The following is a 27,406-nucleotide window of genomic DNA, read 5'->3' as shown; positions in this document are numbered from 1 at the left end:
CCATCCCACCGCGTCGGCTTGTGGCCTGACTGGGGCTACATTTCCCAGGCTGAATTATTTCCCCAGTCCGCCCCTGCAGGTCACCCTTTTCTATATCCTTATATACGTGTCCCCAGATTAGAGGAGCGACAGCGTATCTCTGGGGTCACATCGGGGCTAATTATTACTTCGTGTTGGGTGTGTGTGTGTGTGTGTGTGTGTCTTGAGTGTGTGCATGTGTGTGTTGAATGTTGTGTGCATGCACTTGTAGTTCTTCCTCTGGGTTACATTCAACCCTACAATGGCTTTGATTTTAATAATTAATAATTATTAAAATAATTATTATAAGTACACAACATCCAAAGATCTGAGTCAGCTGCAATGTAATGGATTTTATTTGAGATGTTTTATTCTTAAATTACATTAGGTTGATTTCTGTAAAAAATGTAATAACCCATTCACACGTTGGTACCGATTTTTCTACGTTTATGCTTTATTGTTCAGATAGATTCCATGCGGCTCAGTTTACAGCTACAGTATTTGTGTCTTCTCACCCCTTTCATGGTGAATGTCTGAACACAGTGAAGGGTTATGCACGTGCTGTGGCGATTGCTTGAAAATGCATGTTTATCATAGTTTTTAGCAGAGGCCCATAGACCTCCATTATAAAGGGGGTGTTCGCACAAAAGAAAAAGGAGCTGGCTACTGCACGGATCGGTTAAATGTTGGTGTGTACGGATCGTTTTCATTGAGGACAATGACATTTCATGGACATTTGAGCTAAACTTGCTATGACAGTGGCGTTCCCCTTTAACATTGTAGGCCAGTTAAAAGGATTCTGGCTTACGGAAATCAAGACCAAATGAAAAATCAACCAATCAAATTAGCCCACACATACAAAACAGCGAACAATGTCGTCATCAGTCGAAATGTAACCTAATCTGTAATTCGTTTAAATTCTTAAAAGTGGGCGTAGGGTAAGCCAATTCTCAAAGTGCTTACATTGGAATTCCCATTGACATTTTAACATTGGGACGGTTTATCCAATCAAAACTTGTCATGACTGTCCCGTCATTCACGTCACCTGTCAATCACGTGACGTTACCCACTTCAGCTACTGGCAGCATCAATGTACAAAACAGAGATCTTGAGTATTTGTTGAAAGTTGATTCCAAAATTAAGTGGATTAAACGAGTTTGGTTTACCTATGAGGTTGGTCTTTACTGATTAATTACCAGTTGTTATGGCTGTGCGTTTTGCTTTGCCTAGATTTAATCAGAACTGGAGAGCGTGAACTTCCTGGAGCGGTGGGCTAATAGGCCTAGTAGGCTAGTAGCCTAAACACTGATTAGTGAAGTAGGGGAGTAGGTGTTATGGGACTGTTGTGTTAGAACCCCCCACTAGAGTTACGTTATAATGGTACGTCCCAGCGGTATTGGTAGAGTTACGTTATGTCATGTGGAGGCGTGGAGTTTGAATACAGACACACAGTAGACTTATGCTCTTGTCTCCAGCCTCGTTATTTTCACACTAACAGTAGGCTAGTGAGTGCTGTGCTCTAAGGGTGTGTATTTTATCGTCCTGTCATTCTTCTTTGTGGTGCTTGGCCATTATTGTCATATAATGGCTGTGTAGTTTATTTAGTGTGTCCCTAAAAGCCTGGTTGTTTCGGCCTAAATATTGCCCTCTTATTCGCTCGTTCTCAAATTATTGGCCTTTGTTGACGTGTTAAAAAACATCAGTAGCCTAGGCTACTGTAGTTTTCCTGTATGTTTTTACATAAAAATGCCAATGCTCAGCACCCTTCTGGTGCTGTGAAACCTCCCATCAAGGCATGTTTTGAAAGCGCACCCCCCAAAAAATTGTGTGCACTGCGCGTGCGTGCTTGGTTGTTCCTGGCTTACCCGGTTCTAGGACCGACCAGACGCCACTGGTGTTCACTGACCCTGAACGTGACACAGACAGACAGACAGCTGTCCGTTTTATCCCAGAGGAAAAAATAATCGCTGTCTGGAAAAACATTTGGGGGGTGGTGTTTTTGAGGTTGCTTTTGTTTATTTTTATGAATTGCCTCGCGGGCTGGATCAAATAGTCTGGTGGGCCGCATACGGCCCGGAGGCCGGAGGTTACCCACCCCTGCTATAAATAGAGCTGCAGATGGGGATTCTTCATATTCATACATCAAATCATCTGATGTGGTGGCTGGCTTGTTCTAGAGATTTAAAAAATGAGAAAAATATTCACTCACTAACTGCAATGTTTTTCTAAAATCAGGTTGGTGGGTTGATTTGTGCCCCTAATGATAGAAGATACATGTTGTGCTGTTAGTGATAATCTGGCCAGATTTTGTCACATGGTTATTTTTCCCAGCCCAAGGTGCATGGTACAGGTGAAGATAAAACGTGCCTTCACATTGCTGCTGTTTTATGTCCTTTATGCGCTCCTTTTGTATTTTATTCTTTTGTATTTTATTTTTGACTACATGTTTTTGTGTAACACAGGGCACATATAAAAGAGACCTGGCTCAGCCAAACAGTCAAAGCCACATACGTTAACTATAGAGAATGCAATGCAAACAAAGAAAAGTACCCCATTAAAAATTAAGAGTTTCTACAGTATGCGCGAATGCAGTGTCTACCACTGTGCTCACTGGAGCATTGAAGACCTCAATGTAGACAGCCCAGTTCAGGGATATCATGCAAAACGTGAGCACCAGTAAGAGGAACAGATAAGAAACCAGCCCAGGTGCACCTCTCACTCCTGGACCAAAGCTGCTGTATCAGCATTTCCCAAAGGAGAGAGCGTTTCACATCAGGCTCAGAGAGGATGGATCGTGTGAAGTCTGCTCTGTCCGAGGCTGTGTTTGACCCCTCTTCTCTGAGGTCTAGACGGGGTGGTCTGCACATGTCTCAGATAGTTCTGTGCCTGGTCACCTTCATCCTGGCAGCCTTCCAGGGTGAGACCCTGCACACCTTCTGGAACTACGCCATGTTCACTTGGGCGTTTTGCCCTGTTCTCACCTTCGGCATCACTCTCATCGAGACGTTCGGCCTCCACGTCTTCCTGAAGTCATGCATGGACTGGGACGACTTCACCACCGGCATCGCCATGTCTTCTTCCCTGATGATGGTGTCCGTCTTCATCTTCTACGCCAACTTCTACGCGTGCCGCGTCTGCTTCTACTCCTGGCTGATAATCGCCTGCGCATTGCTCTGCGGCGTGTTGTACGCCATGGAGGTGATTAAAGACAAGTGTCTGGACAGGAAGAAAGGGAGCTACCTTGCGGCCCTGCCCGGCTTCTGGAAAGTCATGGAAGCTTTCGTCAGCTGTATGATTTTCCTGTGTCTCACAGGTTACGATGGGAAACCAGCGCTGCTGCTGTGCATCGTGGCTTACGCCGTTCCGTTTCCCATCATCCCCCTCATCATTGCCACCAATATCCTCAAATCACTCAAGAACTGTTTGCCGTTTAACCTGGACCGATATGTGTTTGTGTTCCTGGTCGTCTCTGTGTTGCTCTATGCCTGCGCTGCCGTTCTCTGGCCCATCTACAGCTTCCGGAATAATCCTCGTCCGAGTGACTGTCCTCCCAGCTTCTGCGTCTGGGCCGTTCAATTCATGGTGGCCTTCCTGACATACGTCAATCTGATACTCTTTATTATGGACATGGTTTTTACCCTGCTTGGAACATGTGGCTTCAAACGCACATAGCTTTCACATGTTTCTGTATCATACTCATTCTGCATCTCTTTACGGGTGTGGGAACCTTGCCAGTTTTAGTTTGCTGAAGTTGAATAAATCCATTTAACAAAGAATACTTGCTACCTTTTTGGCTGCTGAAATACCATTACTGAGAAGCAAAATATATTACATACACATACATACACATTTTTCATCAAGATATGTTCAGGACAGACCCAGTCTCTCATTACTGGCAGTCTAGCAGGCACTTATGCAAAACAGTCTGTTCAATTCAATTCATCCAGGTACTCTATTTGAATAACAAGGAGGGTCAAGTGTATCTTGAACACTATATGGTTTTGCTCCATCTGAGAACAAGAAAAGTTTGTCAGCAATGAACAAGGGACATCACCACAAATAAAGAGATGAAGGAGGAGTGTCAGCTCTTGTAGTACAGTTACAAAAACTTTCTTGGCATTTTTTGGGGAAAGTCTTGGATGGCCTGATAAAGCTGTACCTGTGGATCCACAATTGTGCACATCTTCAAAGTCGAATGAACTCTGACGTTGAAGATGTGTGACTCGAACTGCTGTTGCCTCGCGTTGGCCGCCATATTCGTCTTGGCCAAAGAAAGGAAGGATGGCGAGTGCTCTGTATCATCGTCCTCTCAGCCCTCGCAGTGGTGGAGGGTAAATAATAAATAATAAGAAATGTTATTTGCAGTGCGCTTTACATTCCGAGAAATCTCAAAGTGCTATAAAACAAAGGTTTAAAACAGTAATGTAGTACATTCATCCAGGCTCCACATCCATTACACATTAGCACAATAATAGGTAGTACAATAATAAAAATATACAATATACAATAGTAAAAATAATAAACACATGATGCAAGCATTACATTACACATAAAAGATAAAGATGACATGGGAGAATGGTCAACAGAAAGCTTTAGTGAAGAGGTGGATTTTGAGGTCTTAGGGTAAAGAACTGAACAGAACTGCACCCCCCCTCCCACACACACACACACACACACAGGCGTTAGAAAAAGGACATGGCTTTATTAATCATTTCATTTAAAATGCACACATCAGCATGGCTCGGGACGCTCCCCAAACCCCCTATAGCTGCCCCACCCCCCAGGCGCTCCAGGCTTAAATTATAACACTGCAAAATAATGTAAACTGCACTACAAAAGAATATAACTGCACTCTCACTGCAAACGAAACATGCACGTGTAAAACCAAAACTCCAAAACAAACGGCCTGCCACACCGGCCTAACACAAAGATATAGGGGACTCTGCCCGGTAACCACGGCTCACTGCCCACACGGGTGACTAGGACCCCTCTCCCCTGGTAGGCCGTTCCAGACTATAAGGTGGCGGGTTGCGCCGTGCGCCCCTGCTAACGTTTTTATTTATTAAAATCCCTGTAACCATTAGCCTACCCCTAACACAAGACAAGACACACAACATTAAACATAGACCGTGTTGCATTAAAATGACTTAACTCGCCAGGTGACGAGACCCCCCCCTCCTCCCCCGGGGGTCTGCAGAAGCACCGCCGACCTGGCTCGTGTAACGGAGAGCGTGTGGGGGATGTCGACCCGGAGCGCGAACCTTGGCTGTAGGAGCGCCCCCAACCGGTGGAGAGCGGCCAAGTTACACAGATAAACCTCTGGGCCTAACAGCCCAAGACTCCACCTCTCTGTCTTCACCGCCGGCGGCTCTAAATCACCGCGAACGGCTCCCACCCCCCGATACCGGTGCAGACAATGCGGTTATGAAAAGTTTTGTTGTGTACAGGTGTCTGTCCCGTCAGACCGCTAGCCGCTCCCCAAGAGGCCCGCTCAGTAATTTATCAACAATGGACTTTGAGGCGACAGTAATTTGGCGACCTATCTTAAAGGTTTGCGGACATTTCTAGCTAAATCTGTCGACGGATTTTTTTGTTGTTGCAGATATTACACCATGATTAAACTAGCTATCGGTAGTTTTTTTTGTTAATGTTTGGTAATTATTCAGTTTGACGAATTTACGATGTAGCTAGCATAAGCCCAAGATAGCAGCAGCTGGTTAGCGACGAGACAGAACTCCAGCCCAGCTGATGATGGTGCGTTCGTTTGTGGTCGCAAGTGGCAAAATACCCACCTCCGACCTGTGTGCATTCGAGCTATAGCGAATGATACGATGATGATATGATATTGACATCAGCCGGCAACTGGAGGCTGAGAAACATATCCGAATTTGCGACGAGGAAGTGCGAGTTCATGCAGCGTTTTATTTAATCATTCCTAGTAGCAAGTCGCAATTTGCCACCTCCCAGTTATAAACGAACGCGCCATAAACCTCCATCTTGGGAGGGGAGGTTGCATCATTCGGCCGTGATCCTTGACAGGTACCAGTTATGTCTGAATACAACGGCCATCCTAACCAGCTCACGTTAAGGCTTTGGTTATGACGTTTCACAACGTAGCAGTCCATATGCAATTCAACTTACTGTATTATTCGTATCCATCTTTCCAGCTCTTTGGGATCTCTTGGAAATGAGTAGAATTTGCCACCTTTCGTCTCATGCCGATGGGAGCAATCTGGCGCAAAGCACAGCATTTTTCTCATGAGTGACGTAGCTACAAGCGCGCCCGGCTTGTAGTCCATTTATGAAACGAGCAATTTCAAAAAATTTAAAGAAGGCGGAATACTGTTTGAAATTCTCACAGTTAATAGGTTATTACTGTAAAGACACTCACAAGTTTTTGTTTTGATAACTTCATCGAAATGGCTTTGTAGGAATTATTAGAAAATCCAGTCTATGGGAGTTTACATTGAAACTCCTCTCCGATAGGAACAAATCCACTAGGGGCGCATGTTTTCACTTTCCCTCCCTATTGCTTCAATAGAAAGCAGTTTGGCGTATGTATAGCAGGGTGTCAAACTGTGTCATTTGAACGCAGATGAGACCGGGCTGATTCAGCCTGCTCTACATCATGGATCTTGCCATAGACATGTCTATGGATCTTGCATTATCCATCAAGGCTAGAAGGTAAATCTTCAAATCTGGAGTTCGAATCTATTCAGACCATTGGTAAATGTGTAGGCTATTGCAATTCACTGATATGAATAGGATAAAAAAACAACTCAATTAGAATTCACTGTTATGAAACTTGTGTTTGTTTAGAATGAAATGCAAAGAATGGAAAAGGTATTTGCCTTTATTTATTTTAAGTTAATAGCACCAAAATGACTGCTTAAGTTTTACATCAATTACAAATGAATCTGACCAAAGCTGGCCCATTACGTTCTATAAAATAAGAAAAGGTTAATACAATATGAAGATAATTTTGTTTTGTGAGTTATCTCAAAGGCAGTTGAATTCTGCTTTCCATAGAAATGAGACGAGATAGGTGATGCAAATGCTTCCTGAACAAAGTAAGGCACCTGACTGGCTGATAAGAATTAGATGTAGAGCTACAGTACTATTAAATGTACAGAGCTACTATAGCTGTTGTTACATACAGTAGCTGCTGTTGGGATATAATGCTGTTGTCCTCTGAGGCGTCACAGTGGCATTGACAGTAAACAGTAAGACAGACCGTTTTCTGTACGGGGATTAGACCAAATCCTAGACTGAGAAAATGTCCTAGACTCCTTCACATGTATCTGAGTCCTCCTGTTCCTCAAACAAACGTCTTCACATATCTCAGTCCTCCTCCGGTTCCTCAAACTCCACCGTCTCCAGCAGCCCCTGGAAACAGAAGTAGTGGGAGTTGCAATACACGGGTGGTTTGTTGGCACAGGCCCCGACCAGTTCTGGTTTGAGCGAAGCGAATGGGTTGTGTCCATTTCCTTTCATGTCCATCTCCAACTCGGACAGAATCTGCAGCGAGTAGGTCATCTCTGTCTCACTGTGGGGACAGACAATATATCAAAGTTACACAAGAGAAAATCTTTGTCAGATTATTATAAGACAATCACTGTGGATAGGAGCGCACCGACAAACAGATAAGAAGAAAAAAGTCTGTACCATAATGTTACAAGAATCTGATGTGTTTATCTGCTTAATGGGATGTTGTTGTAAACCCCAGGGAAGCGGAGGAGATGTTATAACATGTGAGGATGTTGAGGAGATGTTATAACATGTGAGGATGTTGAGGAGATGTTATAACATGTGAGGATGTTGAGGAGATGTTATAACATGTAAGGATGTTGAGGAGATGTTATAACATGTAAGGATGTTGAGGAGATGTTATAACATGTACTGTAAGGATGTTGAGGAGTTTGAGGCTGGGTCCTGTTTTTAACGTTTCTGTACATGATGATTATTGTAAGTCGCTTTGGATAAAAGCATCTGCTAATGTAATGTAATGTAATGTAATTATATGCCAGTGAAATAAAAGCTTGTTAATGGATTTCGGAGTGCCTTGGACTACTTCTTCTCAGTGGGTTTGAGGCTTACTTCAGGGCAGTGAAGAGGGAGGGGATCTCATAGTCTCTGAGGAGTAGCAGTGTTGGTAGCCAGCCCTGATCCAGGCCTTGGCTGGCATCAAACCCTACAAGCAAAGTCAAGCAAACAGCAAAGCTCAGGCAAAACACAAAACTCTACTAGAACTAAAACTCTCACTAGCACTCAGCGCATTGTTAGTAGTGTATCAACCCCTAGACCAAGCCAAGAGGCCTTCAAAGGCTTAGTTTTATCTGTAGCTGTAGCTGTAGTCTGAAAGGAGTGTCAGTTGGACAAAATAGAGATTCTCACCTGGGTGAAATCCAACCACCAGGTCAGGCTTGGCTGCCTCCTCTTTCTCCACCAGATCCTCCCAGAACTCGTGGTAGAGGCCCTTGTAGGCGCTGATGTAGACCCTCTGTCTGGGGCCGAAAGCCCTGAGAGGGGGCCTCACGATGGGGCCGTCCACCACCTCTGGCCCGACCATCACCACCTCCAGACCCTGGTGCCCGGGGAACATGCGGTTCAGCTCGTCGTAGTCCGTCACTCGGGCCCCCGTGGTCTCGGTCTGGCCTGCTCCCACCAGGTGGATGGTGAGGGGTCTGGAGTATGGATTCAGGCCAAAGACACGCATGCCCAAGGCGATCGTCAGCGGCCGAGACAGGAAGTCGCTCGAGACCCGCCACAGCGACTGGCGTAGGTCGTCGTCCTCCGGCCTGGGCTTGCCGGCTTTGGTCCACATGTCGGTCATGTTGGCGCCCTCCATGACGGCGTCCAGGCGGGGCGTGAGGTCCCCCTGCATGGCCAGCCAGTCGTCCCAGCCTTTGACCTCCGACTGCGGCCGCGACCACTTCTCTGTGGGGATGGGGAGGTCTCCTGGTTGCGGAGGAGGGAGAGATATGAGGAGAGAATGTGATCAGTTTGTGCCTCAATCAGTCATCATTTCAGGATCTCAGAGAACCTGAGGTGTAACTTATGACAATACAAATTGAGCACCATGAGTTGGTCAGAAAGTAATGGCTTGTAAAGCTATTGGTCCTAAAATGTAGCCTTTTTAGCTTTTTTCAGTGTATTCTCTCATAGAGCACTATCAGTAATGTATACACACAGTAACACACACTATCTAGTAATGTCCTTCACCTTTGAACACCAGCCATTCCACAAGTCTGTCAATGGCCACGAGGCGCAGCTCTGAGCAGAACTTCTTGTGCTTGGGCCAGTCGGCCTTCTGGCATTCTTTGCTGCAGTAATACACATTCAGACATCTGTAGGACAGGGAACGAAACGGAGAAGCAGAGAAAACAGAAAAGATTGAAGCCTTTAATGCAATCAGGTTATAACTAGGTTCATAACATGTTAATTGAACTGGACCTCTTTTCCTTAATATAATCACCTCACACAACGCTTGAGGGTCTGTGGCTTCGGAAGCTGGACAGGCCTCTTCTCACAGCTAGCACAGAACTGATACGATTCCTCCATCTTCTCAAACATCTCTTTCTGAGACCGGAAGCCCATTGCCTTGGCTTTAGCCTCTGGGGCAAGCCTAAATAGAGGGGGGGAGGGGGGGGGGAGTGTGAGAGAGAGGGAGAGATTAACAACACACAATCTACACAAACTTGTCTCATATGGAATTTGTCCTATAGCTCACAATCAAATTGGATAAATAATATTGATCGAAGAGACCTGACGGTTAATTTGTTTGAAAACACAAAGTGCAATTCATTCGAGAGGCATTGTGTTAATTGTGTTTCAAATTGAATGATATGGAAAATCTATTCAGGGAGACTAATCTGTTATTCTCCACATGAAACTATCCTAGACTAGACTGAACCGGAGTTAGTCCTATCACTAGTAGGCCTACTGACCGCTGGTGATCAGTCCAGTCTATTCTTAGCCTGAGGCATGCCCACCATATATAGAGGATAGGAATGGGCGACGTTTCAGTAAGCATGGATCAATGAAAATTATATAATTACAATGTTGGCACAAGGCTAGGGCCTATCAAAAGTTTAAAAGAGCACGAAGGTTGCCTTAAAGCGAAAATAAGTGATGTAAATATTTTTTACAGAAGAGAACTGCATGCATATGGCGTATACTCTGCCTGTGGTATTTAAAGTGAGCTATGTACAGTTAGCCTAGGCTGTCAGTGTCGCAAAAATGCTATCCTAACCTAACCTGTCGTTAAAATGCAAGGTACATTCAGTCAGGGTACATTCAGTCACATTGACGTGAAAATAAAACTACCCGACAGGACAAGAGACAACAGTGAATGGCCAGAAAACAACTATCGTTAAACCGCTTACCTCTCTGATTCCGTCATGCGGGACTCGGTGGTGAGTGAAGTCGTGAATGCTTCCCTTCGCGTGGTTCCTCTGATTCGGATCTTCGGCCAGGGGGCTGCCGCTTATAGCACCTGTTCTGCCACTTCTAGAACCGTCTGACAACTCCACACTATTCCCGAGTAGCCTAATTAAGCGAACTTGTTGGCAGTTCTGTTGCACAATAACATAATTACTACTACTACTACTACTACTACTACTACTACTACTACTACTACTACTACAAATAATAACAACAATAATAATCATAAGAATAAGAATAATAACAACAACAACAACAACAACAATAATCTTGCACAAAGTACTCCTTTATTAAACTCACCGACTTCCATTAATTATAGTAATGTTCAGGCTATAGCCTATCAAGTAGCCTAATATCTAAATATTATTTTGACACTGTAACATACACTAGCCTATTACAACTTATTGTACGTGCGTCGCTTTGGATAAAGGCGTCTGCTAAATAACTGTAATGTAATTTAATGCTATAGCCTACAACTACATTCCATTTATGAGAGTTCTTCAGGAGTTTAAGCTACTTTCCACTTTTCAAGGGATAAAGTTCTGCGCTTTTACAATTTTAGTCCACTAGAGGGCAATGTTCCCCTTCATATTTATTGTCTTTCTTTTTGATAGATAGACAGATAGATAGATAGATAGATAGATAGATAGATAGATAGATAGATAGATAGATAGATAGATAGATAGATAGATAGATAGATAGATAGATTTTCACTACACACCTATTACAAACAAACCTGTGTAAATACATGTTTGACATGCAAACTTACATTATCACAAGCTGAGCAGGTTAATCACATTTGTACCTCACAACACACTTAAAACCATAAATAATTGCTCAATCATCCTCTAATAGATGAACAGTCTTCTATATAATGGGAATGTTGCAAGCCCAATGGGCGTTTCAGGCTTTAATATTCCTTTAACTGTGTCTGTATCTGTTCTAGTTCTCCTCCACCCTCCCCTCCTCAAACTCCTCTCGCTCCAGCAGGCCCTGGAAACAGAGGTAGTGTGAGTTACAGTAGGCTGGCGGCTGGTTGGGACACGCCTGGACCTGCTCTGGCTTCAGTGACGTGAAGGGGTTGGGTCCGCTGGCCTTGATGTGCATCTCCAGCTCCAACAGGATCTCTAACGAGCTGCTCATCTCCATCTCACTGTAGACATAAGCACGCACGCACACACAAGCACACACACACACACACACACACGCACACACACACGCACACGCACACGCACACACGCACACACACACACTGTAAGCACACAGATGAATATAAACAAACAGATCTGTTTTAGCATGAGGCCTAGTGCTCTTTATGCAAGTAGCCTTGAGAACCAATGGTTCTGGGGCCTAGTGGTCCATAGGGCAGGAGCCCATCTCCTGACTCCTTAGTGTGACCCTCCTCCCTGGACATGACGCTAGTATCTCGCAGGGACTGACCCCCAATCCAACCCTTGATGCTGAGTGTCAAGCAAGGAGGCACTGAGTACCATTTCTTTTCAGTCTTTAGTGCGCTTTATGCCATTCAACAGAGTATATTTTGTGACCGTCTCCATCTGTAAGCACAGTAAATGTCCCCCACCAATCATGTATCACCTCTTTGTGTCCACAAAGCAGTGGAAGGGAGTTGAAACATGTGGACGTCATTAGCAGGTGATTCTGCTGATAATCCACCACCACTATATTTTTGACATTTGTCGCCTCTAATTATCGGTTCCCGTATTGTCACTACTGTAGTGCAAACTGCACAGAAATAAGGATTCCGGTTGTAAGCTTTTTGGCTGGACCATACTGTAACAGCGGGCCCAGCACTATAAACACAAATGTCTGGAGTGACTGAATGAGGTACTGACTGACTGACTGACTGACTGACTGACTGACTAAATGAGGTACTGACTGACTGACTGACTGACTGACTGACTGACTGACTAAATGAGGTACTGACTGACTGACTGACTGACTGACTGACTGACTGACTGACTGACTGACTGACTGGCTGGCTGGCTGACTGACTGACTTGCTGACTGACTTGCTGACTGACTGACTGACTGACTGACTGACTGGCTGGCTAAATGAGGTACTGACTTGCTGACTGACTGACTGACTGACTGACTGACTGACTGACTGACTGACTGACTGACTGACTGGCTGACTGACTGTCTGGTCACACTTTACAATAAGGGTCGCAAAAAACATTAGTTAACTGTTAACTAATGCTTATTTAGGGTTAGGTTAGGTTACTAATGTTAATTAATACCTTAGTTAAGGTTAGGGTTAGGTGAGTTAACCTTAGTTAACATAAATAACATTAGTAAATGGTTAATAGAGACATTAGTTAACTGTTACTTAATGCTTAATAATGCATTAACTAATGCTTATTAATGTACCTTATTGTAAAGTGTTACCAACTGGCTTGTTGGGGAAGTTGTGGTAAATTGTGTCTGTATGGTGGGCGTATTAACATGCTTTTGGGGGAGTGCAGGCTGATGACGACTCATTGTGAGAGCTTGAGAGGAATGGCTGCTGGGAGAGGGCGCCCTCTACAGGTGATGGGCCACACTGCCGGGACCTCAGAGATCTCCTAGTTACGCTCGTTCAGTTTTACAAGGGGCTTGGCGGTTTCTGCATGTTGCAGTCTGAAACGGTTAACTCACTTTTTAAAGCTTTTTCCTCTTACATGTCAACCATGTGGTTATAATCCGACTTCAAACCGAGTTCCAGCCAGCTGGCGAGTGTTGAGGCTGAACAGTGCCCCGGATAGCATGCCTCCCACCCAGGCAGGCACTATAGACAATATACAATTACAAGCTGTTAGGTTTTTTAGTTTGCTAATCTTGTACTTTGTCTTCGGCACTAGATCATGCTCTTAGTCAAGTAACACGTGTTTTAGAAAGGAGATGCACTTCTGGCAAGTAGTAGTGCATTGGCTTTTCCTACGTTAAATGCAATCATTGTGTACTAAGCCATTTTGGATAAAAGCGTCAGCTAAATGACTGTAATGTCATGTAATGTGTGGTGAGTGGGACCCAGGCGCATAGCATATGAGTGCGTGGGATACGCAGGGCACACAGAGGAAGAGGAGGGAGGTGTGGGACACGCAGGGCACACAGAGGAAGAGGAGGGAGGTGTGGGACACGCAGGGCACACAGAGGAAGAGGAGGGAGGTGTGGGACACGCAGGGCACACAGAGGAAGGGGAGGGAGGTGTGGGACACGCAGGGCACACAGAGGAAGAGGAGGGAGGTGTGGGACACGCAGGGCACACAGAGGAAGGGTAGGGAGGTGTGGGACACGCAGGGCACACAGAGGAAGAGGAGGGAGGTATGGGACACGCAGGGCACACAGAGGAAGGGGAGGGAGGTGTGGGACACGCAGGGCACACAGAGGAAGGGGAGAGAGGTGTGGGACACGCAGGGCACACAGAGGAAGAGGAGGGAGGTGTGGGACACGCAGGGCACACAGAGGAAGAGGAGGGAGGTGTGGGACACGCAGGGCACACAGAGGAAGAGGAGGGAGGTGTGGGACACGCAGGGCACACAGAGGAAGAGGAGGGAGGTGTGGGACACGCAGGGCACACAGAGGAAGGGGAGGGAGGTGTGGGACACGCAGGGCACACAGAGGAAGAGGAGGGAGGTATGGGACACGCAGGGCACACAGAGGAAGAGGAGGGAGGTGTGGGACACGCAGGGCACACAGAGGAAGAGGAGGGAGGTGTGGGACACGCAGGGCACACAGAGGAAGGGGAGGGAGGTGTGGGACACGCAGGGCACACAGAGGAAGGGGAGGGAGGTGTGGGACACGCAGGGCACACAGAGGAAGAGGAGGGAGGTGTGGGACACGCAGGGCACACAGAGGAAGAGGAGGGAGGTGTGGGACACGCAGGGCACACAGAGGAAGGGGAGGGAGGTGTGGGACACGCAGGGCACACAGAGGAAGGGGAGGGAGGTGTGGAGACGAGGACAGGCAAGTGAAGTATGTATTACTGGACAGCGAGGCCTTACTTGAACACGGTGAAGAGCGAGGGGATGCGGTAGTCTCTTAGCAGCAGCAGCGTGGGCAGCCAGCCCTCCCCCAGGCCCTGGGACGCGTGGAACCCTGGGAACGCAAACGCACCGACAGACACAACGCCGGAACTCTAGGTGACTCTAGAGTTCACAACATCTCAACACTAAGATCTTAATACTGTGAAGGCCAAAAATAGAAGATGGTTAACTGGAGCGCTTGAGTGACAGGACATGAAGATGAGGAGGCCTAATAGAGATTGAGATCACCGCCAGGCTGTGCATTGTGGAATGTTAGAGCCCCCAACATTAACTAGCGTCATCACATCTCTTCATCAGTCTGCCCTTGATTAGGCCTAAATAATTGGGCCTCTCAGTGGACCTTCAGGCTCTGTCAGTCAGTCACACTGCCCCCGCCCCCCCCCATCCCCCTGTTCTCTGTCAATCACACTGCCCTCCCCCCCATCCGTCTCTCACATTGACTGACAGAGACCGGGGGGGTCCCGGGGAGGCTTTGGCTGCTGTCATCCCTTCATCCCTCCGTCCTCATCCCTTCATCCTTCGTCCCCGTGTCCCCAGCTGCCCCCGTCTCTCTGTCAGGCGTGCCGAGGCCGCTGGGACGTTTCATCACATCGTTTTGTCCGTGTGGCTCGACCTGGCCTCGACGGTGGGACAGTAGTGCAGTGTCAGTTAGAGTGTAACTGAGCAACCCGTTAAGTGAATTCTGATCACTGATCGCTGACTGAGCGCTCAGCTACTTAACGCACCCAAAAACATTCACTGAAAATGGCTACTGCAAAAAGCAGTAGTAGGTGCGTTATTCAATGTTTTGGTGGAGGAGGCAGTGGCTAAATGATTTTATTAATGTACTAGGGGCGGATAATATCCAGGAGGAAGAGGAGGAGATGTTGCTTGCTGTAAATAACGTTAACGGGCAAACGATCATTTCCTCTTCGGTCACTAAAACGGATGCCTTTAGTGTGCCATCAGCCCTGGAGAGGTGTACGAGCATCCTTTTGGGATCCATCTTCTTTTGTGTTTGCTCAGACTGATGGTAGCGCTCTGAGCGTAACTGAGCAACCCGTTAAGTGCGTTCTACGCTCTGAGCGAAGCTGAGCCGCTCAGTTACTTAACGCACCCAGTGATGGACGCCTTGAATGTATACAGGAATCTATAACCAGTATTACTACTCTAAACTATGCCTCAGAAGAGATGAAGATATAGAGGCACAAGTAAAAGACTACAGTTAGTAATATATAGAAGAGCATTTTGCTCAGAGGCAGATATCCAAACAGTGTTTCACGCACCAAAGGTTTTCTAACTCATAGACTCTCAAAGAATCTAATGGAGGCTAATGGAGGAATGACCTGGGGAGCCAACGCTAGTATTCATGTAATGCTAGCCTCTACTCTACCCCCCCCCCCCCCCCCCCCCCCAGTCACACATCCAGAACCTTATCTGAGGAGGGGTGTGAGTGTACTGTAGCCAGGCTGGGGTGGAGAGTGTGTGTACAGCTGGACATCACAGGTGGTGCGATCTGCCATCTAAAGATAATGTTGGCTCGCCAGGAGGGGGTCATATTCAACCCCCCCATGTGTCTGGCGACAGAACGCAAACCTTAGAAGGAAGAGGAGCTGTGTGTGAATAATGGATGTTATGATATGCACACCCCAAGGTAACAATCCCAATAGAGGTGCTGTAAAACGTTTAACACCGAGTAAGCGTTTAGGCCCTCAGGGGGGGTGTGGCGATGGGGACTCTTAACGACTGCAATAACTGCCGGGGGCCGCCATTTTTAATTTTTTACGATGGTGCTAAAAATATGCCACCTGAGACCTCGCTGCTCTCTGTTTCAGTCTGCAGTTTTGTCTATGGGGCCTGTTAACAATGGAGACACTTGGAGAGTGTCACACCGCCTCAGTAGAATGCATCTTATCACGCTCTGCTGTATGTCCTTGTCTCTCCATCCCCCCTGCCCCCCCCCTGCTGTATTTCCTTGTCCCCCCCCCCCACCCCCCGCGTGTTCCCTCCCCAATCTCTGTAACTGAAGGCGTGCCCCCTCATCTGTCCTACCTCCTCAATCGCTCTAATAGAAGTCGTAATGCAGTATGTTTACAGTATGAAATATGGCCAAGCACTCATGTGATTTACATGAGATGACTTATATTTAGCTCCTCGCGACCCTGCGGTGATAACTGAGACAGGGTTTAAGGCTGGGCTAGGAGGGGCCTGGAAGGTTAGAGGGACTGACTTCAGATCAGCTGAGGGGAGGAGGGGTTTGGAGGAGGGATCTGTCTCACCCTGCCGAGGGCCTTCATGTCCGCTGATTACATTTAATAAGATTCGTGATAAATAGAGATTGAATTAAACTGGTTGTGAGCTGAAGGCAAAAGGGATCTTCAATGATGCCACTGATAAAATCACTGAGACTGGGCTCATGGACTTCTCTAACTGTGTCTACACACTGCCCTAACCAACGCCAACCAACACCAACGTTGGATCGGTGTGCCATGTTTGTTGGTGACTGTTGGTGTTAGTTGGATGAATTTTTCTGTGGAATTTTAAACTTACAACATTCGAACAACAACTGACAACTTTAGAAGGTTGGGTGTTTGGAGTTGTTTCCGTTGGTTGGGGCCTTTTGCAGGCACCTTAAGACTGCCTCAGCCCAACGCTGCATCTCTACTCACTAAGCAAAGTGTCCGGGCGCAACTAATGAAATAGAGCATTGGGACCTTTAAAGGGAAACATTGGCCTGGTTGTGAGCGGGGGGTAGAGTGAAACCAGGGGCAACCTGAGACTCTCCTCATCCCCTCACAGTGAGCAGTCTGTGGAGACTGCGCTGTGTCCACCAACCGCCGGCCAGATTTGGTGCAGCTGTCGCCATGAATCACCCAGGGGCTCAATAAATGTCTGGCACCCAAAAATGCTCCCCGAACTGGTGAGTTATACCCCTCCCCACTTAAAACAACCCACCCTCCTTAAAAGAAGAGGGGAGGTCAGCAACCTGGCTCTGTCTGAAGGCAATCCTTTCACTCTCCAAGGCAGCTGACCACTTCAGCTTGACCCAGCCTAAGAAACTCAGCATCTGTGCTAGTGCCAACAAAACACTTGCTACAGGAACTTTCCTCTTAAGAGCTAAGACACACATTCTATGATGAAAATTGCTTGTGTATATAATCTGTTTACCTGGGTGAAATCCAACCACCAGGTCAGGCTTGGCTGCCTCCTCTTTCTCCACCAGATCCTCCCAGAACTGGTGGTAGAGGCCCTTGTAGGCGCTGATGTAGACCCTCTGTCTGGGGCCGAAAGCCCTAAGAGGGGGCCTCACGATGGGGCCGTCCACCACCTCTGGCCCGACCATCACCACCTCCAGACCCTGGTGCCCGGGGAACATGCGGTTCAGCTCGTCGTAGTCCGTCACTCGGGCCCCCATGGTTTCGCTGAGGGCAGCCCCAGCTAGGTGGATGGTGAGGGGTTTGGAGTACGGGTCTAGACCAAACCGTTGTATCGCCATGCCAAGAGTTAGCACTCGAGACAGGAACTCACTCTCAACTCTCCATACAGACTCTCTGAGGTCTGCGTCGTCCGGTCTAGGCCTGCTGGTGTTCTTCCACAGGTTTCCCATATTACCGCAGGATACAACGGCGTTCAGCCGGGGAGTGAGGTCCCCCTGCATGGCCAGCCAGCTGTCCCAGCCGTTTACCTCAGACGCTGGCTTGGACCACTTCTCTGTGGGGAACGGGAGATCTCCTGATAGGGTGAGAGATGATAGAGGAAGTGAACTTTGAGTTTTTGGTGCCTGTTATGACAGTGGCTCCTCAGTGAAAACATCAGTGACTTCAGTTTATTTCCTGTCTTGTTGTTTTTAATGGCAAAGGCAAAATTCAAGATTATCAAACGTTGTACATTGTATTTCAGTGAGTACTATTGTTTCTCTCAGCTCCAGGTATGTTTTACGACGAACCAAGAGCTGCATTATCACCATTTCTTTTCTCACATAATCAAAGGAGTCAGGTCTCAACACAGCACATCTCTCACCTGCAAACATGAGCCACTCCACCAGTCTGTCGATAGCCACCAGACGCAACTTCTTACATACTTTCTTATGCTGAGCCCAGTCCTTCCTCTGGCACTCCTTTGAGCAATAGTACACATTCAGACACCTGTGGGAGGGGGACCGGGACAAGAGGGAGAGGGAAAGAGGTCAAAGAAGGAGGACAAGGTTGAACAATCATGGAGGAATTCTTTGTTCGGTATGACATCAAAGGAAGTTGATTCTTTAGGGACTGGCATGTTTGTGCCAGTATATTAATAGTATTGCATTAGTCTGGAGTCATGTCACGCAGTTGTCAAAATCTAACCTCTACTGTGAATGGACGATGCGCGACACATTAAAGACTTCTATTCCGTTTCAGAGAGCAGCTGGTGAGACACAGCCGTGTTAAGAGCCAGAAACTGGGCTGGAATTTATGAGTGAATATGTCTGACTACAATGGCCCTGTTAAAGTGGTGAGATCATGGAGCAGTGGCCTGGCTCCGCTCTCTGAGGCTCTAATGCCCTGACCTTCAGCCTCGGGGCCGTTCAGATATACAGGGATTCGTCCGCCAGGCACCTCTCAAAGGGTCCTACTAATCACCATATGTAACGGGTCGGCCTACTGAGTCGAGGGCGCCAGTCAGAGTCAAGTCTGACGAATAATATCAACAAAGTTGGCTTGCGTTGTCCGTAACTGCTGGTATGTGTGTGCTGGTGCCGAGCAGTTGTGGTGTTTTCCGGTAGGCTGGGTTTATAGTATGTGGGGTTGTGGTGATTGGATGGACGGACGAATGAGTGGGGTGTGCCCCGTGATATCTGGGATTCCACAAAGTACTGTACCACAAAGAACCACAAAGTACCACAAACTACCCCAAAGTACCCCAAAGTATACCCCGAAATACCCCAAAGTACCCTAAAAAATACCCCAAAGTACCACAAAATACCCCAAAGTGCCCCAATATATCCCAAAGAGCACCAACGTATACCCTTTGGGGTACTTTGTGGTGCTTTTGTGGTTCTTTGTGGTGATTAGTAGGACCCCTCTCAAAGACTCAGAACTGGACAAAATCAGACAACAAGCTAGTGGCAGAGGAGAGAGAGAGCCCTGTGAAGTACTTCCCTCGATGTAATGATATGGAAGACTGTGTGAGAATCAAATCTCTAAAGCCATTTAAAAACCCATACATACAGCAGAGAAAGATGTGAGGCAAAGTGTAATGATTTTTTTTTACCCAGGAGTAATGAAACCTTTAGAGAGCTCATATAACCCACTTTTATGCAGTGACAATTAAGGATGTGGTACGAGCCGTGGAGTAGGGTGTCCTGGTGATAATTCTCAGATGCCAAAGGCCTCGCCTCTTCACTTAAATGGTTGACATTCGAGTGGTGCCAAGTGTCAGCAGCTCTGTCTGCTGCTCTGGTGTATGTGTGTGGGTTGGGGAGGGGGGGGGGGGGGGGGGGGGTTGTGTGCATGTGTGTATTTACAGTGAAATGGGAAAACAAGCGAGAGACATGCTACCAAACTTCCCACAGCCCTCCACAGAACAATACTAGAGAACCTGCATGACAAGTGTGTGTGTGTGTACATATATCAGATCCCTCCATTCTGAATATGCCTCCGCCGGAATATGATGGTGCTGACATGGCATTATCAACTAGCCTGGTACGACCATCCCGTTCTCGCGAGCTCACATTCTGTTTCACTAACGCAGAACGGTCTGGCCTTCGCCTCCTCCAGAGCGATCCCAGATAGCAAGCGGATCTGGGCCATATACAGGCCAGGGGCCTCATTTATCATTGAGGTACGCCTTCTTTTACACGGTCTTTTTCGCGAGTTCAGGCGTACGCCATTTGCCCCCCCCACATTGCGATTTATCAAGCCGAAAGGGCGGAAATTTAGTCGCCTTTCTCCGCGCTTTTGTAGGACACCTCTCCAGTTGGCGTACCGATTTACACGGTGTTCTACGCCCTTCTTGAACACAGGGGGAACTGGCGACGCAGGTGGTGCGTCGGTGAATTACTATGTTTGACGGAGAGAATAAGAGCGACAGTTCATGAACGCACAATCATGTAGGCTAATAGCCCAATTCAGCACTAACATATATCGCAATGCAAGATTAGACGTGTCCTCTAACCGGCTCATTCATGGTCCGATATGGATTTGTTCCCCAAACTTAACCTATGCGCACACCTAATGCAGGCACTCCATCAAACGGCAATAATTGACCAATTAGATTGTCATTAATATGTGATCATGTGGACCTGTTTGCTCTTTGGTAAGCATATAAATGACAGTCCTCCTGTGCGTAATGCGAGCCTAAATGAATCCGGCGCTACTCGATAGAACTCCAAAGAGGTGACGGCGATGGCGACTGCACCCACACAAGGGCACCATCATTGAATGAATACGTCTATGTGAATCGCAAAAATGTGCACACTATAAATACCCAAATCATATGTGACGCCGACATGCTCATCACAAGTGTAGTGGCACGGTGGCCTGGCTCCACGCATGACTCATTCATCCTGGCGCACAGCAGGGTAGGGGCTAGACTGGAGGCAGGCGCTGCGCGTGACGGCTGGCTTGTTGGTGTATGCATAGCCAAGATACATATTCTTTGTCTTATTTACTTTCATCTTTATTAGCATTTTCCATCCATACAACGACAATACAATAAAACATAAAAACTTACAATAACAGCTTATGGGTACTTCCATCCATGCAGCTTTTTTTTCTTACTCAAATATGACAATTGTAATATTAGTGGTATCATCACACTTCCTTCTATAATCCATCCATTTTTCCCATCTCCCTTCAAACCTTCCTTCCTGCATCCTCAATGCATAAATAAATCTCATAAATCTCCTCCACAACACCCACCACTGCTCCTTGGTTGGGGGTTCCACCTTATACCAAGCCCTCATTATTGTCTTTTTACTAGCAACCAATAGTACTTTCACTAGGTATCTGTCCCCTCCTTGTACATCATTCTGTTATGTTTGCCAAGATGTATATTCAAAGCTGATAAGAATGAGAACCAGTCAAGACCCCACCACAAAATGAGGACCCAAGCCCTCAGCCCCCTCCCCGTCATGAGGTTTACCAGCGGGGCCAAAGGGCCCACACTGAGGTCATGCGCCAGCTATGAAGACACAAACAAGTAAGGTTCACATTTCTACCATTTAATTGTCTGTTGGTGGGTGACTGTGTGAGGTGTGTGAGTGCGTTTGTGAGTGAATGTGTGAGGTCCGTGAGTGTGGTAGTGAGTGACTGTGTGAGGTCCGTGACAGCATGTGTGAGGGAATGAAGTGCAGTGAGGATGTCCTGTTGGCTCTGGTGGTGTAGTGTGGTGACCTCCACCAACTGCTGCACAACTGCCCCACAACTGCCCCAATCCCTTCTGCCATTTCCCTCTGGGCCTCTAGGGTCATGAGCCTCCAGCACAGCGTCTGAGAGGAAGCCCAGCCCTCAGGGAACCTTGAGGCAGGGACGCTGGCAGCCGGAGGTGGAGGCGTGGGCGGTGGAGACGGAGACGGAGGCGCTGGAGATGGCACTGGAGGTGGAGGCCGGTGCGCTGGAGGTGGAGGCACTGGAGGTCGTGGCGCTGGATGTAGAGGCTGCAACCGGCGGGGGCACGACCGTCAGGTCAAGGACCACTGCAGACTCCCCCTCCTCTGAGTCCCACCCCACGTCAGAGTCTGGAGAAACAATTTCAGTCATTTTCTTTGAGTTTGTCTGTTAACTTGATTATGCATTAAACATTTCATTGTGTAGCCATATTCAATTGATATGTTTTTCTGTTGGCAGCCAAATAAATGCTTAAGTGTGATTTACCGGGTGATTTAGATGAGAGTCTACATTTCCCAGAGGGGAAAATGTTTCATGTGGTCTAACATTATGAAGTTGTCATCTGTGTTATCGTTCCCTGTTTTTGGTCCTAAATCAATCATAGCCTACCACAGAATGTGTGGAATGTTTGCTTTCCTCACACATAATACAGCATGTCCGTGTAGCCTACGCCACATACAGGATGCACGAACATACAGTAGGCTACCTAAACTAGGAGCAATCAGACAAATGTAGGCTCGTACAAATAGCTTACCTTCCGAAGATGATTTTCTTTCCTCGCGTGGACCTCACCAACAAGCACATGCACCTCCGTCTCCGAAAGGTTTCTCTTCTTTCCGCGTTTGTCTGTCCTAATGCTCCACGCTATATTATGTCGGTTCCTTCCGGGGTATCCCCGACACGCTGTCATAGTTTTGACCATATATGGTTGGATTTGGGCGTGGAGAGGGCGGAACACGGGGCGCGTGCGCGTACGCTCTATTCTCCGCCTGTCTTGGATTTCTCGTGCAGAAAAGGGCATACGACCTTTTTGATAGATCCGAAAAGCGTGTAAATATTCTCGTCGTACGCTACATTGTGCATTTTCCGCGTTTTCGTCGTACGCCCTCTTTTACACCAGAATTTACACGCTCTTTGATAAATGAGGCCCCAGATCTGGCCCTTGTGGCTTAGTTCCAGCCCATATATGGCCCAGAATCATTACACATCCGCTTGCTATGTGGGATTATGCCAAAATCCAGACCATACCGGGCCAATCATGGACTGCGTTTTAACTGCTGTCCCGCCCCACATTGGAAAAGAGCCCCTGATTGGTTCGTGTCCCTGCCGCTCGCTAAACAAACATGGCGGCTCCCGAAGCAACGAGTGGTAACGTTAACGTTAGAAGAATAAACGCAGCTATAAGTGCAGTTATTGCAGAAATAGACTTAATCACAACACTTAAACAAGAACAAGAGTATGCACTAGCGGAGTTTCTCGGTGGAAAAGACGTTTTTGCCGTTCTTCCGACTGGATTTGGCAAGTTTGCTGAATGCTGATTGGCTGAAGGTGTTTGTCTGTCAAGGCAAGTACCCCCTCCCACATAATCGCTCTCTATGGGACGAAGGCCAGACCGATATTGTGGAGCGAAGCAGTGAGCTCGCTAGATCAGGATGGTCATACCAGGCTAATTATCAACTCCAGGAATATGATGGTGCTGACATGGCATTATCAAGTCGGTGCACTTTATGTCCCGCAGGTTTACCTCAAAGGTTTTAAAATAATGTAACCCATAAAATGCGTTTTAAAGCAATAAATGGATAGATCCATGTGTCTTTAGATTATAACACACACACAAAATAAAAATAAAATATGTTTTCAAATTTTTTTATGGGTTGCTTAGGAGTAGATGACAGCCAAATGTGCATGTCCCCACTGACCAAAGCTACTTTTTCATTGAATATAAAACAAATAAAAATTGCAATTAAACCCAAGTTTTTTCTGGTAATATAATCACTTGGCTGTCTACTTTAACCACAATAAAAGAAATCAGAAAAAAATACATTAACTCTTTATGAAATAGCACTATATAATCATGTCCCCCAGTTTAGTTCAACCCCGTAACAGCATACCAATTTCCCCCCTTTTAAAAATAATGGTTCAGTACAACATCCTCAGCATTCAGGAAGTGACATCACTCAAGTCTTTTCAAGGTCATGCTGTAAAGAGAGTTAAGTGTTAGCATATTTTCTTACCTATATTTCATTGTTTTTACTGCCAGATTGACATCGTCAAGCTCAACCTTTCAACACTGTTACATAAATAAATGATAATTAACTATTGTTTAGGAAAAAACAAACAATAGTGTTGAAAAATATATTAATTTCATGATTTCCTAATGCCAAGTGGTGCAACATACCCTAGCTAATTATGGACTTATGGCTACTTTTAGCTAAAATCTTCAACCCCGTAACATTCAACACCATAACAAAAAACACTGTTACGGGGTTGAATTATTGTTACGTGGTTGAAAGTTGGACAGTTCTTAAGTAAATTCAGTTGGAGAGATTTATGTGAACTGGGTAACACTTTACATTAAGTGTTTTTAACTACTGTGTAATTATTATTATTATTATTATTATTATTATATTATTAATATTTAAAATAAAATAAAATCTACTTCATTTTAAACAAGGGACAGATGATTACCAATATTCTGCAAGAATTAGTTTGAATATGTTTTAGAATTATATTCACACAGGGATCAAGTTGTCCGTTACGGGGTTGAATTTAAAACAACTTAGGTGACAAAGAAATGCCTAATAATGTTTGGGATTTCATGCCTAAGGTGGGGAAAAGTATTTTCTCAGAGGTTTAAATAGTCCTTTATCAGATGCAATGTTCAGAAACACAATTATTTGTGGTATTTTTTTCAAACCCAGACAACCCAATGTGCATCGAATTCAGAGAATCGCCCAACTCCAGGTTAGAGTTGGGCATGTGGTGCTCTACCAAAGCCAGAGCTGGCTGTATTTGACCTGGGCCACGGTCCAGCCTGCGCCTGTCTGTCTGTCTGCACCTACAGGCCATCTATCACCACGGTCTGGATGCAGCAAGCGGCTTCTTTAATATGCTGTGGCGTACAGTAGTCCAACATGCTTAACACTCTTTTCATCTACTCAAAAAAAGTGTGTCCAAAAATTAGCTTTGAATCAGCCATACTGAAGGACTCAAAGGATGTTTATTTGTCATACAGTTTGTACAAGATACTGGTACCATGTACAATGTAATGCTCATTGACATGAAATGAAATGCATTGGTGCTCACTTGACACAGCGTTTGAGGGTCTGTCCCTCGGAGAGGTGGTCCGGGAGCTTGTTACAACCGGCACAGAACATGAACGTCTCCTCCATCTTCTGGAACATCTCCTTGTAGTTCCGGAAAGACACCCCCTTGTTCTTCCCCTCCACCGCAGCCCTGGTCAGAGAGAGAGAGAGAGAGAGAGAGAGAGAGACAGACAGACAGGGAGTGGGAGCGATAGAAGGAAGGAGAGAGAAAGAGAAATAGAGGGAGAGAGAGAAGGAAAGACAGAAAGATAGATAGAGGAAGAGAGAGAAGGAAGGAGAGAGGGAGAGATAGAGAAGGAAGGAGAGAGAAAGAGATAGAGGGAGATAGAAGGAAAGAGAGAGAAAGATAGATAGAGGGAGAGAGAGAAGGAAGGAGAAAGAGAGATAGCGGGAGAGATAGATAGAGAGAGAGAGAGAGAGAGAGAAGGAAGGAGAGAGAAAGATAGATGGATATATATCCATATATATATATATAAACTAGGGCTGGGTATCGAGTCGAATTTCAAGAATCGATTCGATTCCGAATCGGCTGGGAGGAGGCCGCAGGGTAGACCCAGGACTAGGTGGCGGGACTACATCTCCGCACTGGCCTGTGAGCGGCTAAAGATTCCCCACGCAGAGCTGGTTGATGCTGCTAGGGAAAGGGATGTCTGGGGCCCCCTGCTGGAGCTGCTGCCTCCGCGACCCGACCCCGGATAAGCGGATGAAGATGGATGGATGGATTCGATTCCGATTCACAAGGTTCAGAATTGATTATCACGATTCGATTCGATTCAATATCGATTCGGTTTGTGTGACTAAAACATGTTATTTATTTTTTTTCAAGTTATGCAACACCTCAATACTAGGGCTGGGTATTGATACTGATTTCCAAAAATGAATGAATGAATGAATCATTGCATGAATTAATGAACTATTCATTCCTTCATGTATTCATTCATTCATTCATTAAATAAAAGATCGATTTTGGGATTCATGAATCGATTCTGAATCAATGATACAGAATCGATTAAACGATTTTTTAAACCCAGCCCTAATAAAAACACAAATAAAAATGTAAGAACTAAAGAATATACACAAGCCTATACACAATACATCCATAATGTCCGGTATGAAATGGTAACCAAACACCAGTGGTGTAGTGGAGGGTATACAGAGGTATACAGAGTAGACCCTCTTCTTTACCCATGGACCATCAGTAGAATCACTTCTTTACCCATGAACCCTCAGTAGAACCACTTCTTTAACCATGGACCCTCAGTCAGTAGAACCACTTCTTTAACCATGGACCCTCAGTAGACACACTTCTTTAACCATGGACCCTCAGTAGACACACTTCTTTACCCATGGACCCTCAGTAGAACCACTTCTTTAACCATAAGTGTAAATAGAACAAGATGAGGTGAGTAAGTACATAGAACAAGATGAGGTGAGTAAGTACATAGAACAAGACTAAAACAGGTTGGAGTTGGACAAGTTGGTTTAGTTGACTTTGAACAGGAGTTTGTTTAACCATCCACCAGTATCAGGTCACAGATGTTCCAATATGTAGCACTTTGAGCATCTGGAGATTAATCATATTATTATTATTATTATTAATAATTATTAATTATTAATTATTAATTATTAATTATTAATTATTAATTATTAATTATTAATTATTAATTATTATTATTGTTGTTGTTGTATGTATTAGGCATAGTGTAAATATGGTATTACTGATGTACCTGTACTCGTCATAGTCCTTCATGTTGAGTTTGTTGAGGATGACCCTGGAGAGACCCGGGACGTGGGTGTCCAGAGAGTAGAACCCAAACTGGTCCGAGAACACGCCATCGGTCCCCGGGGCAAAGGATTGTGGGAGCTCCGGGATCTGTCCAGCCATTTTGGAAGTTGATGCTGCGTTGTGTTCTGACAGGGGAACAACACAAAGTGAGGGATACTTATGGTCATTTATGAAATGCTTTGTCCAACCACATGTGCTGTATATATAACATAACATAACATAACAAAATCTATAATATAACATAACAAAATCTATAATACTGTATAACATAAACTCTATAATATAACATAACACAATCTATAATATAACATATCAAAATCTATAATATAACATATCAAAATCTATAATATAACATAACATCTATAATATAACATAAAATATATAATATAACATAACAAAATCTATAATACTGTATAACATAAACTCTATAATACTGTATAACATA

The 27,406-nt window shown here is 45.8% G+C and overlaps 3 protein-coding genes across 3 annotated transcripts; 1 reads left to right on the top strand and 2 right to left on the bottom strand.

Moving 5' to 3' along the window:
* Window positions 1–2,805: 2,805 nt before the first annotated feature.
* LOC311323725 (myeloid-associated differentiation marker-like protein 2) lies at window positions 2,806–3,690 on the top strand (the record flags this gene model as incomplete). The annotated part of the gene is made up of 1 exon (XM_084456023.1): window positions 2,806–3,690. The coding sequence occupies one exon, from the start codon at window positions 2,806–2,808 to the stop codon at window positions 3,688–3,690; it is 885 nt and encodes a 294-aa protein (XP_084312149.1).
* Window positions 3,691–7,059: 3,369 nt separating this feature from the next.
* Window positions 7,060–10,531, bottom strand: LOC311323992 (putative protein MSS51 homolog, mitochondrial). Its single transcript, XM_084456345.1, has 6 exons — window positions 10,404–10,531; window positions 9,494–9,643; window positions 9,241–9,365; window positions 8,413–8,976; window positions 8,116–8,209; window positions 7,060–7,564 (listed from the first exon to the last, which is right to left on the bottom strand). The coding sequence occupies exons 1-6, from the start codon at window positions 10,418–10,420 to the stop codon at window positions 7,360–7,362; spliced, it is 1,155 nt and encodes a 384-aa protein (XP_084312471.1). The 5' UTR covers window positions 10,421–10,531; the 3' UTR covers window positions 7,060–7,359.
* Window positions 10,532–11,403: 872 nt separating this feature from the next.
* mss51 (MSS51 mitochondrial translational activator) lies at window positions 11,404–27,060 on the bottom strand (the record flags this gene model as incomplete). The annotated part of the gene is made up of 6 exons (XM_084456022.1): window positions 11,404–11,614; window positions 14,462–14,555; window positions 17,651–18,214; window positions 18,503–18,627; window positions 25,156–25,305; window positions 26,903–27,060. 6 exons carry the CDS (start codon window positions 27,058–27,060, stop codon window positions 11,404–11,406), a joined length of 1,302 nt encoding a protein of 433 aa, XP_084312148.1.
* Between the last annotated feature and the right edge of the window lie 346 nt (window positions 27,061–27,406).

The sequence above is a fragment of the Borostomias antarcticus genome (genome assembly GCF_949987555.1).
Source record: "Borostomias antarcticus genome assembly, chromosome: 22".
Lineage (NCBI taxonomy): Eukaryota > Metazoa > Chordata > Actinopteri > Stomiiformes > Stomiidae > Borostomias > Borostomias antarcticus.
This window is presented reverse-complemented; position numbering and strand designations above follow the sequence as displayed.